The following is a 15,144-nucleotide window of genomic DNA, read 5'->3' as shown; positions in this document are numbered from 1 at the left end:
TGCTGAAGAAATCCCAGAATTTGTGGATATAACTCGAGGTATGCAGAGCTGGAACAGAGTTTGGAATAAAAGCTTTGAGATGAGTTAACTGCCCTCTTTGCTTCAGGGAGGTGTTAAACCTGCTCACAAACCTACTTTATTTCAGTTTTATTTTGATCATCCCATGAGAAAGTAGAGGGAGGATGACAAATTGGGACAATTACTGAAAATACAAGTAGGGGAGTGCTTAGGAACTGCCCCATGGGGATTGCACTAACAGGAGAAAAAAATTGCATTCATGTACATGGGACTGGTTTTGTTTACAGTTTCTAAAACCTTGCTGAAATATGCTGTGGATCAGTGCCCTAGTTGCTTTTTAGTGTAGTGCTTTTATGATAGGAACCTGTTCAGACTTTTACTTAAGTTGACAGATTTTCATGTACTTCTGCATGACTTGGATTAAATTATATTTCTTGGTTTTGTGCAGATTTGGATAATGTTTATTTTTCTTCTAAAAGGTGTTATTTTTGCTTTATGAAATGTGATGCACTGAAGAGTTTTTACTGAATACAGCGAGTTAGAGGTCAAGAGTATTTCGACTTCAGAATTAAAATCGGCATTATTTCTACCTGTCACTCATGCTGCTTTTTTTCCTAAATAAAGAAATTCTGAATAATATTCCTGAAAGTTGGATAAGACAAACTTTCTTTCTTAGTAGCTGATCTTATGGGGAATTCTTCCCACAAGTGTCTAACTACTTATCTTTGCTGACCCTCCTAACATAGGAGAAACATAACTAAATGTTTCTTTTCAAGGGTAGAGACTTCCATATCAGGATACTGTTACCAACAGACTTTCAGCTGAAAAATGCAAGGTAAGATAGTTTCATGATAGCAATTTGTAAGTGTATGTAATAAAAGTTTATTTTGATAAAAGCAATGATGGATATGCATATGAATTATTATTTTTTCCAGTATTAGTGTTGGTAATTAATTCTTACTGGTTTCAACTTAACCTTGCAATGAAATTGTACATAATTTTTTGTTAATTGTATGGCATCAGTGTTACTAAACACTGACAATAAACATTGCACATATCAAAATATTTTGTTGTTAATTAACTCTGAAAACTGTTGTAATTAATTGGTTGTATTTATATATAAATCAACATATTTGGAGAAATGTTCATTTAAATCAGATTATTTATATGTCACCATTTGGGAAACAGAAAATTTAGTGTAAAGTTGTAAATTCAAGCACTGATGTACGTGAAGTTTAAAAAGCTACGCTAACCATCATTTTCTCTTTCCTGTTAATATGTATTAATTTGCATTACCCAACTTTTCTTTTAAAAACCCTGTTCTTATTACTGTGAGTGTTTATCACAGTAATATGTGAGTATACTGCGTGGATGCACACATACCTGGATTAGTTTTTAACATTGCACTCCATAGGTCTGCCTAGGCCAGCCTGTGCTGAACTGTGAACAGATGTGGTATTTGATAGCTTAATTTCATTCTAGGTCAGATACTTAAAACCACATTATAGGTAACTTTGACATTTCCAGGATATCATTTTTAAATATTGGTATATTTTATGAAGTCATATTAGCTTGCAAGAATTATGTTGTTGTTTTCAGCAAAGAATAGAGGCTGTTGTAGGTAAATGCTTAATTTTTAATGGGCTTTGGGATAGTGACATTTGGAAGTTTTAAGTAACTTTGTATATGGGAACTCAAAGAGATTTTGAAGTATTGTTTGCTTCCTTTAGTTTTTTTGAAGAAATTATATTATATTGTGGCGTAGCAGACTTTCTGATCTCTTCTAAAAATCATGTACTGTGAATTTAAAATTTATACAAAATACCGTTTGCCTAGGATAGAGTGTAGCTGGCACCTGAAGAAGATACTGCATGGATATCGGCCTATTTTAAAGCAGGTATGCAACTTTTAAAATAATTTCTGTTTACATGTACACTTATAACAATTCTAAAAAGCTCATACTCATACACCTATTCTAAAAGTATTAAAGAACTCTCCTTTCATTGTATAGCCACGATTTATTATGAAACGCTTGAGGATTTGCATCCTAAAGAGAGATTTGCAACCTAAAAAAAGATTGATAGAAATTAGTAAATGTTTATTTTTATTCAAGCTTTATTTTTATGAAGATTGAGATAGAACGCTTTTTAATGAATGGCTGCTGACATTTTACTCAAATTTTTCTTTAATCTCTCAACTAGAAACAGATTTTTTTCTCTTCTTTTCTATATTTATTTTTTTTACAAACTGTTCATAATGCAAAGGAGAGAATTCACATTAATTATTGATAGATCTAGCTCATTCTGTGTTGTAGACAGCCAAGGAATCTAGGGTAAACCTTGCTATCCAGAAGAAAATTTGGAGCAAGGATACAACAGCGCTGCCATGATGAAGAATATTTTGTTTCTAAGAAGGCATCTTTGCCACATGTGGGAGTTGAGACACTGTACCTCATGGACTGTGCACTCCTTTGTAGGACGAGGGTTGTGAGTTGGGAGTAACCAAAGATCCAGAGCTGAGGAAACAGAAGTGTAAATATCTGAATATAGACAGAGATCCTTAATCCCGTATAGCATCTAAAAGCACACGGGTCTGGAGAGTTCCTAAAGAGAATGTAACCAACTAAGAAATGTTTCTGAGTGACTCTGAAGCTTCTGTTCTCATTGGTGAAGACTAAAGTCTTCGTAAGCGTCTTCGTAAGCACATAAAGTGTAAAATCTTTATAAGCTATATAAATGTGTAATGTGACATCATGTGGTGAAGGTGATGGTTAATTTTCAGTAGTGTTTCCTGTACTCTGGGAGATTTGTTCTGTAATTGAAATATTTAAACATGTGGTATACGGTTGGGGTTTTATGTTAGTTGCTTTGACAATACTAGAAAAATAGATAGACTGAAATTCTTTACTACTAAAAGTTATGAGTTGAAGAAAATGAACTAATACTGTGTTCCCTCCAGAGGTTGCACAGCTGTCCAGATCTCATCAGTTTTATGGTGGAGCTGAAAACTATTTTGGTAAGTGACAGTATGTATATGTGGGAGACAGGATGTTCTTACAGCTTTGGTTTTCAGTTCCAGTTTTTTACAGTTTGCTCTTTGATAGGTGGATTTATGTTTGGTTGTGATTTTTTTAAGAAGAGGTGATTTTGTATGCATGCTGTTCATACAATATTTGTATAAATGTCCTTTAGGATTTTAAGTGACTGTACTCTTGGGGAATTGGACTGTTACAGAAAAATTAAAATCCTGGCAAGGGATCTCAGTATAGAGCCATCCTCTTTACAGTGATTTTCTTGGAATTCCTGGTATTGTCCAGATGGTAAAGGTGGCTTATCATACAAAGGATTATACAGTCAGTGAATTGCTGAAGGTGCTTTCACCTATGTGACAACTTGGCCAATAAATGCAGAAAGTTGGGGGGTTTTTTATAGTTCAGAGACTGCTGTTTATTCCTTTTTTTAAAAGTTTTTCTAACCTTGGATTGACAGTTTCTTGTCTGCTAGTAAAACATTATGCTATAAGCATTCTTGGCAAAAAATGCTTGCATATTATTTTTATTTCTACTTAACGTAGAAATAAAACACAGTTAAGTATTCTTCAAAACAACCGCAAAAATACACTCCTGGTATTACACTACTGCCGGGAATGCCCTTCCTCAGTATTGGTTCAATCCCTGCCAAACTGGATTACACCAAACCAGGCAAAGGTGCTTGGAACAGGACTGAATAAGAATGTCTACATGTGGCTATTTTGGAATATTCCACAATAGTTATTCCAATCTATTTGCCTGAATACACAAACACTCGGAAAATGAGAATGCAATGAAAGTATAATTCATTCAAAATAGTAAAATAGTAAAATACTCAGTGCAGGTAGTAAAAAGAACAGGAGACGCTGTGGGAGAACTGGGCAGAAATGATTGTTATACTTATTTTTTTATTATATTTGTTATTTTGTTTAAATCTGTTTTAAATTATTATTAATTTTATTATGCATTTAATTAATTTATTTATTTGTCCTGTAAGCATAATTGTAACTTAAGCACACTTTTAAAGAACAAGTAGCACAACACAAATGTGGAACATAAGGTTTGGTTTTGTTTTTATCTGTAACATGGCATTATCTTTTCAATAAAAATTTCTTCTTGAGACATTACGACATACTTGTAATGTCTTGATGAGTATCTGTACCAAAACTTTCTCTCTGGGATCCTATGATGTTAAAACTGAGAAACTGGATTTTATTTTTTTTTTATTGCTATATAAAGCTGTATATAGCTACTAAAAAGATCATATATGTGTCTTTGTTTGTGGCTGTGGAGCCCAGGAGACAGCTGTGGGCTTAATAGAACCTTCTTTTGAAATGTTCTTTCAGTTAAGATGCTTGACTTCAAATTTATTAGCTGAAAAAGAGGCATATTTGATATTTGCATCTGAAGACTATGTTGTCAACATCTGTGGGATTTTTTTAAAATTGCAGATGTTTTGATTACCAGTATCTGAAGTAATTTACCAAACAGCTTCTTTGTCTGCTTTAGCTGGAGGCTATAACAAAACAAATGCAGTGTGCAGTTAATTTTACATAAGCTTAATATTTTTGAATGAATTGCAAAAGTCATATGACTAAATAGATGCAAAAATATTGAAATCTGTCTTAATGATGTTTTTAATGTTCTTTTAAACAGGAAATTGCTTTAAAGAATACACAAGACCTGCACATACCACGGCCGCCAGAATACTACTCCTGTCTTGTCAGAGATCTAGAAATATTGGGTTGGAATAAGTATGTTTCTTATTTAACAGATATTATCTTTAGAATATCTGTTCCTCTTTTTTTATTTGTGAGTTGAACATATCAAATGTACTTGTTCTGCTAAATTTTTCAGTTTAGAAACTGGTTTTGCTTTAAAAACTCTGCTTTGTTTTTAATTTAAAAAAACCCAACAAACCTGTATCAACTGAAGGTATATTGTCAGTCTCAAACAACCGAGCTGAAAGGTGAGGTGCTACTACTAAGAAATCAATTCTTCTTTGACCTATAAACTATTGGCATAGTAAGCATATTGAATACAACTTTGTTGTGGTTTAACGTGTCAGAGAGCTAAACCAACCACACAGCCTTTTGCTCACCCAGCCCCACGCTGCTGCCTCTGGGCACCTTCTCATTAGGGTCTTGAATGAGTGCAAACAGATTATATTATTCACAGTCTCAGATACTCTCAGATGGGCTCCTAGAACAAATTTAATTTCATCCTCTTACAGAGAAAAACAAGTTTTTTTTCCTCATACTTCCTATAGAAATCTGAAGGAACACACAGTTGTGATCAAGTATGCAAGGCCCATGTGGAATTTTTTCAGAAATCTGCAAAACTTTCTGTTTTGCAGACTTTTACTTGAAAGACTTTAACTGCCATCCCATGTGCCACCACTGGCAACTTCTCTGACACTGTCTTCTACACCAGGGAGCCTGGAATGGACTGATCTCTGTTCTTTCCCCTAGAACCTCCCGGAGACCTCTATGGTGTTGAAGAAGGTAGTTGTTTCTGTTTAGGGAGGCATAAAGGAAATATAGTTGAAGGCTGTCTTTAAGTGATAATATGCAATTAATCTCACAATGCCTTCTTTCAATGGGTTTAGATGAAAGATTGTATAGGATGAGAATCTACTTTTTAGTTTCAGTAAAATGAAAGTTAAAAAACAAGTAATTTGTGGTTTTCAACAAGACAAATCTACTTTTACCTGAGTCTTGGATGGCAAGTAAACTTTAACAAGTGTTTATTTTGCTAAATGAAATAAAGAAGCCTTGGGTTTAAGAATAGTTTTGAGTTTTCTCACCTGATTTGTATATAAATAAATAACATGTAATTAACATTAAATAGGAATTTGCTTTGAAGGCTCACAGTTATTTAAAGATTTAAAACATCCTTGTTAAATCAGCTGAAATCTTTTCAGTGATTTCCATTATTAAGTACGTAGTTGTGCCAGCTGATTACATACTCTATTCCAATTTCTCATATTCAGGTCTGGGAATACTAGTTAAAATTTCCTAAACACATGGGAAATACATTTTGAATCATGCCTACTCTCCCAAAATGAAAAAACCACCACAATCCTTTAAAAAGCCTGTGCCAGCGAAACAGACACTGACATACAATAAATATCATCTAAATACATAAAATGTACTATATTTATAATTTGATATATAATTGTATACCTAAATGTACTAAAAACACACTTTCCAAATACAAGTTAGTAGCTTATCTCAAAACGTGATATTTCCTCTGACTTGTTGTACATACAAAACATCCAGTGGCTTATTATTAAAAAAGCACATCAGTGTTTTATCAGAGAGCATGCTTCTAGGGCAGAATTTGACCAGGTTTCTAGGCAAAGATAGTCTTCATGTAGATGTACAACTTAAGCTGTGCTTTTGTCCACTGTAGTGATGTACTGCAGTAAACATACCCCTCTTGATTGACTTATGTTACAGATAAAGTCTATTTGATAGGGCTTTTTTGGCTGGGGAAGACAATCACTTAATTGGGCTAGGCTGGACATAGGGGATTGTATGTGGTTTACTATGAGTTGGAAGAAGAATAATCTAGAGAGGTGATTTGAAGTACGTTAGTAAGTTACACCTCTAACTGTAGTGTGATTTTAACAATATAATGAACTACTACTAAGAAGGCCTCTTAACCTAGACTGATTTTGAGTTGCAGGTGATGTGTATTTGCATGTTATTTAAAAACATCCTGCTATGGACTTTCAGCACAAAACTAAGCATTCAGTACTGGCAGTAAGGATCAATCACTGCTCACATCTTGGGAAACCTTCAGCTTTATTTATCAGGAATTTTTTGTTGTTGTTGTTGTTGTTGTTGTTTTTTTTTTTTTTTTTTTTTTTTTTTTTTTTTTTTTTTAGAAAAGATCTGGCTTGTTGTGGACCCTAGATTTACTTTTTCCTAATGAGTTTTGGGTCATGCTGTAAGCTGACTGCATCCAAATCCAACTGAAAAACTGAAGGATATTTTGTTTGAAAGAGAATCAAAGCAATAGGCTATGGTTCCTTTACCTCTGAAGTGAGTTAAGAAGCTCTTCAGGTATGGCACAAATTTGGTGTGTTCTAATGGCTTTCATCTAAGGAATATGTGAGGTTTCTCAGAAACATATTGAAGACATTATCTGCAATAATAATCTTATATCTCTTTCCTCCACTGAAAGTACAAACAGCAATAAGGATTGCATCACAGGCTGCTGTGATGAGGTAAAATCACTTTCTCTGTGATACAGAAAACTTGATTCTTTGACCTAATTTAGGTGTGGGGGAGAGTGAATATGCTTTCATATTCAAATACTTGTACACAAAAGTCACAGTTAAACAGGTTATAAAATTGTACCAAATTTCCAACACTAAGTGCCATCCTAACATCTGAGGAGTTCAAAAGAGGATACTTCCTTTATTTTTAGAACATGGCAAAATAGCAGCACAAACCTACTCAGCTGAGGTGGGAGAGTACACATGTAGTAGTATTAAGCTATATGAAAGGCTGTTCTAATACTGTCTTATAAACTCATTATCTGATACAATGATAATGTCTTGGGAAGGTAAATTATCAGCTATAAAGCATTTGTAGGACTCTTATCACCCTCATGTGGATTCATAAATGTTGCCAGTATCTCTTAAGTCCATGGTGTGAGTCAGGATCTCTCAAGTCTCAATGCATTTCTGCTTGATACTTGCCAAGTTTTTTCATAGAAACTATCTTCTCCTCTTGCCTTTGCCATTTCCAAGGGAACCCTGCCTTGGCGTGTGCTCTCAATCATTTGTGTGTTATGCTGCATTACAGTACTTCAGAGATTTCAATGAGGCTTTCCATCTTTATGGTCATTCCATTTTTTTCTATGTGATAAAATGGAGCCTAAAGAAAAATAAAGGTTTATATAACTGAAATACCACCTATGCAAACAATTCCTTAGTTGATTATACAATTGTGAAGAAATTCATATGACTTTTGCAGCATTGTCCAACTTTCTCCAGTCCTATAGAATTGACCCTTTCATCTCTTCTTACCCAAAGAATAGTAGAGTGATATTACAGAACATGTAGCCACAAAGCTACTGAGTTCCTTTTTTCTGTCCTAAATGGAAAATTGAATCCTCCTTCGCTCCCTGGAGGCAGTTTATTGTTTTTACATTCTTTTGAGAAGAAGGAAGGCTAGCTATGAATTTTCTTTCCAGGCATTCTTCAGCCATGTATGCCCCTTGTATGAGGAGTTTTTTATTCCTTGGTGTTCCTGTTTGTGAAAAAGTTTGAAACAGTAGAGAACGTTTTACTAGCAAACCTCTTAAGTATGTGGTTTGAAATGAAGAATACTTAAAAGGTGTTGTGTTGCTTAGGTTAAATAGCTGTCTTCTAACAGCTAGTTAGAAGTCAAAAATTAAGTAAAAGCTGTAAGAATTTCCAGATTGGTCTGTATTGTAGTGGTGCTTCATAGCAGTGATGATCTAGTTTTTTTTTTTTTACTTTTTTTTTCTGTTGTCTCCTAGCTCAGTGAAAATCACATTTTAAACTGGTTTTAAAAGATACTTTAAATATGAATTATAAAACTAAAAACATGTTAAAAAATGAATAATGGGCAGAACTTGAAAATCATCTTATGGTGTATCTCTCTATACATAATTAAACAGGTAGCCATTATTGGTGTTCCTAGCACCTTTTCCAAATGCTTACATTTTTCTTTAAAGGTTGTCTAATTTACACTGTGAATAAAACTGAATGTGAAGGTTCTTTACAAATATGACTGGAATAATTATGTTGTCGCTGTATCTTTAATATAATCATGTGCATATATTTATATTTTAAATATATAAATAGGCGCACACACGTATATATGTTTATTGCAGAGGCTGTCAGGTTGTTAAACTAATTGTAAAAAAAAATACTGAACCCTGAAGGATTTAAAAAATAGATTTTAACATATGTATGTCCATTGCTATCTAAGAAATAAAAATAATTTTTTAATCTCGTTCCTTCCCACTCCATATAGAGTAAGGAACTGCAAAAATGTTTAATTTTATACTAAAATAATCCATACTTTTCTGGCACCTCAAGAGTGAAGTGGTCCGAACAAGATGACTCTCAGAACAGATAATTTTAAATCCTAAACACCTTGACAACATCCCTTTAATTTTTCCATTCTCTTTTGCTATCTACCCTCACAGTGCATTGATGTAGGCACCGGTTGTGCTTTGGTTTGGGCACTGCTATATATTTTATTGCAGTAACCATTCTGTGTCTTAGCTGCTGGTTTAGAATTTCCCCACCCCAGGCAACAGTAGATGGTGGGATGGGATATAGGTTGTTCCTTATCTTTATAAAACTTTGTGATATAGTTTTGAGGTAAAATTGGAACATATAGAGAGTAATGATTTTTTTTCAGTTAGAGGAAGAATGCTCTAATTCTTTCTAAATAAATTGAGTTTAATTGACTGCAGTTAAATTAGACTTTTATCAAGGCTTGTATTTCTTTCAACTCTTGTGGAGAAAAGGAGTGTCAAAATACTCAGAAATCTGTAGGACTACTTAATATTACATTAAAGTTAATCAGCATTAAAAATGAAATAATATCTCTCTTAATACCATTACTGCTTTTTCCATTTGTATTTTTCAGTTCCCTCATATGGAGGCTATGTCATTTATGGAGATCCCTTTCTTTTATTCTTTTCGCTTCCTTCCTAGGAATGCATACACGCTTTGGTGTATGTCTACTTGTATAGTCTTCTACAACTCCACTGGCAGTTTCTGTGGAAAGGACCATTTTTCACAGCGCGCTGACTCAAGTGATTGGGCTAGTATGTGATGGTTTAAAAAACCCAAATGTTAAATAGGTCCAGGTGATACGTTGTACAATAAACTTGGACTGCTTTTTATCTTTACACAAGAATGACATAATAAAAATGCCAAAATATCCACATGCCCAGTTCGCTGGTAAATACATGGAGAAGTTTGAACCTTTCTGGCAGTTGTTGAAGCTACTCAGCAGAACATATTTCTAGTGAACAATGTATTTTACAGTTGTATTCATCTTCATTGTTGTGGGAATCGCAAATGAGTGACGTTTTAAGTAAAGAGTCAGTGATTATGTCAGAAGTTTTAAAACTTATTTACGTTTAGTATGTACTTGCTACTTGCTTGGGTGCATGTATACTGTGTAAAACCCTCATGAAATGAAGGCAAATCATAAAAAGAGACTCATTTTGTACCTGTTTGGGTACTGGTTTCTGCAGAAAATCAATTTCCGGATATGAACCAATATCCACTGAATTTTCCCCAATAATAGTATTGATAATAAAAGAGAACTTCATTGAAGAGAAAAGCAAATCAAGAGCATAAAAGTCTCATACAGTAAGAAACTGCAGAAAAGGATCAAAGATTTGACAGGAAGTTTAATGTGTACATAAGTAGAGGCTGACAGGAACATGCTGTGTGTGTCAAAGGTTCCAGTGATGGAAAACTGAAACACAGTGCTCACTGACCACAGCATGAGCCTTGACACACGTTGTAAATAACCCAAAGATATATGACTGCATTAAGCAGTAGACTGCTGTATTAACAGCAGTAAATCTAGAGCAGCAGAAATGGTTAGCATATAGAACCTCCTCTGATTAATATTTGTGAAAGACTAATAAGAGTATTGCAGACAATTCAAACTGTACTTCTTGCAATACTGCTAGAGTTTTCTTTTCTTTTTCAGAGTCGCATATGTGGATAGTGGTCTTACCACGATCAAGCTAAAAGCTGAAGACTCTTGTGGTCGACAGCATCTCATCACTCTGAAGTTAAATGCAAAGGTGAATTTATGTGGGAGAAAACATTTTAGGCTTCCTTGAAATGCATGGATTTTTCTTAATTCATAAGGATTTTAGGGCATTGGTTGGTTTGTTACTATGACAGTTCTGCAAGATAATGTCATGGGGGTTTTGAGAAAATTTTTTATCTAAGTAGAGTTTTCAGACTAACTATATTTAAAATTAATATTGCATTATGGTTATCTGTAAGAATCTTTTCATATAAAACTGTGCATGAAGTGAAAAACACTTTATGATTTTGCAGTTATTTTACTGGTTTACAGACAAAGCCATCTGGGAAACTTTCATTCATTATCACTCCATCCAGAGACTATGCATATAACATGAATTAGAGGATGTTGGGATGCTTCTTTAGCAAGTCTTACTGTTACAGCTATAGATGTAAAGATTTATGACAAACTGACTACAGAAGTTCCTTATGTTAAAAAAAGTATTTCTTTTTAGTCTAAATAATTGGCTGCCTTTGACAGTGCTTGCAAAGCAAATCCATGGCATGTGCAGAAGCAGAAAAATTTTAATTTGTCCTCATACTTAGAACTGAACTCAAATTGCAATGTTTCTTCATAGAATTTCTCATTTCAAGGCATAAATCTCTTATAACAAACTATGAATATCCAGGCTGTATGGTGACAATTGTATGGTAATAGCTGTTGTCTTCAGAAAATCAGTCTACAGGAAAAAGTGGATCCAAAAGTGTCTAAACATTGCTGTTTGGGACTATCCATGGTCCACCACCTGGAGTAATAATCTTGAAGGGATGAGGAGTGGGCACGGTATTGTAAGATTAAATTTCACCTTCACAGACATCCTGTATTCCTTTTAAATACCACGAGTTTTTTAGTTTTACATACAACAAGCTAATTTTACCTTAGAGGGGAACAAGGAGCCTGTAGAAAAACTACTGTTCGGGAATTGAGGTTGCTAAAGTGGATTTTAAAAACAGAGTAAAACTATCCTACATGCACAGAGTAATGAATGCATAATTAATTTGCTAGTCAGTCCATTGTTAAATAAATTGATGGAAAAATATATTGCGAAGTACAATTATGGTGTATTAAACATGTGAGGAGTGTAACCAGACTGTATCGTTATTGCTTATAAAGGAGCTGCTATCCCATACTTGGTATGACACTAGAAATTAAGTGCAGCCTGTTGCCCCTAGGATTTTCTTGATTTTATGATGACTGAAGTAAGGTATTTTAACTATTTGGAAGTATAAAGGTGCCAAAAAAAAAAACCCAACCCCAAAAAACCCCAAACAAATGAAAAAAACCACCCAACCACCAAAACAGTTCAACACCCATTTTTACCAAGCAGCTACCATGGCCAAACAGTATTACACTTACGCATTGACTGGTTCTGTCTAGCCTTAACTTATCACTGTCCTCTAAGGGGAATTGAGTTACCTGCTTTTGTTCATGTAAAAACTTGTGTATTTTCTTTACAGTAATAAAATAGCTGAAGTTGAGACTCCTAATAGCAGAAGAAAGCACCATCTAACAAATAAAGATATAGTGTAGTAGACTAGATTATCCAACTTGTGTGTTGTTACCAGTAATCATCAATTCTAATTTTTTTTTTTCCCCCAAGCGATTGTTATGATGAAGGATCAATTGCTTGTCCTTTTTAAACCGTCTGGCATTTAAACTTGCCACAATAGAAAATTTATATGTGAAACGTGGTTTTGGTGACATGGGGATTTGATTTTCCTTCATATACATATCTAATACATTTGAAAAGACTTTGCTGAAGTATTTTTTGAAGGGATTTCTTCTGATAACCTGCTTTACTAAAAGTATATTTATTTTTATTATGTTCTTTCTTTGATTAAGGTTAGTATGTGAGCTAAACCTCTCCTTCCAGCATCTATTGCTGGCTCTTGTCTGTATGCTGGCAGATAGGTTTGTTGAGCCTTGTCCTCACAGATGCCATGCAGTGAAATGAGCTTATAAGCCTGCCGACAATGTTTTCAGGAAGAAGCTCTTCAATAAGTGATTTAGGAAATTCTTTTTCATAAGGTTATCATGTATTGAGATAATCCCCTAAATATTCCTTTGCTGTCATTCTGAACGGTTCGGATGTGTTTTGAGGACTTTTCCTTAATGCATTGTCAAATGTTTCACCTGTTATCCTTGTCTTAATGTGCTTTGTGTTAGGAACAGTCCTTTGAAAACACTCAGTCTCTATAAACTGCATTTGTAAAGTGTCTAGGAAACTTGGGGTGATAAGTTTAAACCTGGAAGACTTGAGAATAGTCATAGCCTAGGTAGGCAAGTTAGGCAAATCATGTGCTACATAATTTTGATTTTTGTAAATAGTTAGACTTAAACCTCGTAAGAGGATATACTGTTTAATGCTTAGATTACTTGTGAAATAGTTTTCTGATTTATTTGGTTGAAAATGCCTGGTTCAGAAATCTTTATCCATTCACAATTTAAATAAATTACTAGAGAAGTTTTCAGAAAACAAAGCATGCATCTTTGCAAGTATAAAACCAAATACACTGGCTTTTATTTATCAGATTTCATTTTGTATTGCATGAGAAGCAGGTTGGGTGCTTGCTATTACAGATCCCAAGAATTCAAATGGGCCACTGCAAGAATTTGCATGCCATATAGTAATCAAGATGCTTTGGTAGTTATCTGAATGATCTGTCAACGGTTATGAACATACTTTTTCTAGATGAAGTTAGCTGCATGCCCAAAAATACAAATATTTTGTTTAATAATTGCTTAAATTGTTCTAAAGAATAATGGGATGATTTCTGACATATACATTTGAAGGTAACTAATAACATGATGTCATTGATATGCTCTGGTATAGTATTTTAAAATACAGTCTCCTGGGGAATCGCTTACCTTATTTTATATAGGATTTCACTCTGCAAGGTCTAAAAACATTATGTACATATGTGTAGAATCATCGTGGAGTAGTTCTTGGCAATTATCTGGTGCACAGTACAATATTGTGCTCGTACAGAAAATTTGCCTAAAAATGCAGGGGAAAAGTGCTGCAGGTTTTTTTGTTTGGATTTTTTTTTAAGTAATATAAAGTTAGTAGAATCTGTTTGCAAGCACTTGTTCAAAGGCACCCTACAAAAGACTGCATAAAATGAATTTACTTACCAAGAAAGTAAGCATATAATTGGCTAGTGCTGCTGGGATTTAAATGAGGTAGTCCTAAAACCAATCCTACAGAAAAATTGGTCTGTCTTAGTTTGTTCCAGGCATACTTTTACACATTGAAAACAAGTTTATTTCTATGCAAACAGTGAAGTATTTCATGAAAAATAATACCTACAATACAAAAACACTAACACTACAGTGCCTGCAGTACAAGAACGGTAACACTACATAAAAGAAGCTGTAGCAGCTTTTGTGGATATACATTTCTAAGTTGTAACCACCTCCTGTCCAAATTAGTTGTTTCGTTTCTCGTGCTCTGTCACTGTTATTTAACTTGTCTACCGCCAATTTGATGGAATGGTAAAGCACAAGATATTCAAGTTGTAGGAGTTGTCTTCAGGAAGTGGATACCTAACAGAAACCACAAGTGAAGGCAAATTAAAAAGCAAGTTTAAACAAATTTCTGTGAAATCCGTAAGTCCACTAGATTATTATTAAAATCAAAGCAATGAAGTATGGATGCTTTAGGGAATTTAGGTCTCCTTTATACTCTTTGCCATAGAGAACAATTTGAAACTAATTACTGTAGAATTACATTTTACAGAAAATAAAGACAAATTTTAAAAATTATGATTTTTTTATTGCAATCTTCATTGATTGCCAGATGTCTGATACATAAGGACAGTGTCTATGTCTAGAGGTTTACTTTGGAGGGAGAACGGTTACGGGAAGCAGCACAGCTGAACTTTGCCTCTTTGTCATCTTGAATTTTGTAAGGAAGCTGGGACTTACTTTTAATATGTCTCCTCTAATAAGATTCTCTTTAACATTTTCTTGTGTTAGCAGTTGATGCAATGCTAACACAATTTCTATAAAACTGCTGTGTGCGTCATTGGTAGAATTTGAATGGTTGCATAGGACTAAAGGAGGCAACTTCTCAGGTGAATAAAATTTTGGATAGGTGCTCTTAGAAAGGTCACAGTTCATTTGTAATTAGATGTTTCTTTCCTTTGCTACTTTATTTTTCAGAAAATACCAGGGTTTTTTTTTCCACAAATTACATATTGAATTCTGAACAACAATAGATTTACTAGTGTGATGAATAGTCAGTGGTTGGTTTTTTGAATTATCAAA

The 15,144-nt window shown here is 34.0% G+C and overlaps 1 protein-coding gene across 1 annotated transcript in view; it reads left to right on the top strand.

Annotated features, from left to right (window-relative positions):
• FANCL (Fanconi anemia, complementation group L) overlaps positions 1-15,144 on the top strand; it is a 30,408-nt gene that overhangs the window by 1,995 nt on the left and 13,269 nt on the right. The window contains exons 2-6 of the mRNA XM_010296652.1: positions 795-853; positions 1,855-1,915; positions 2,977-3,033; positions 4,703-4,800; positions 10,771-10,867. Of these exons, the coding sequence (XP_010294954.1) occupies positions 795-853; positions 1,855-1,915; positions 2,977-3,033; positions 4,703-4,800; positions 10,771-10,867 (372 nt within the window). The remainder of the gene's footprint in view (positions 1-794; positions 854-1,854; positions 1,916-2,976; positions 3,034-4,702; positions 4,801-10,770; positions 10,868-15,144) is intronic.

This window comes from Phaethon lepturus, unplaced genomic scaffold (genome assembly GCF_000687285.1).
Source record: "Phaethon lepturus isolate BGI_N335 unplaced genomic scaffold, ASM68728v1 scaffold3481, whole genome shotgun sequence".
Taxonomy (NCBI): Eukaryota; Metazoa; Chordata; class Aves; order Phaethontiformes; family Phaethontidae; genus Phaethon; species Phaethon lepturus.
The sequence above is the reverse complement of the archived record's forward strand: the minus strand, read 5'-3'. Positions and strand labels throughout refer to the sequence as shown.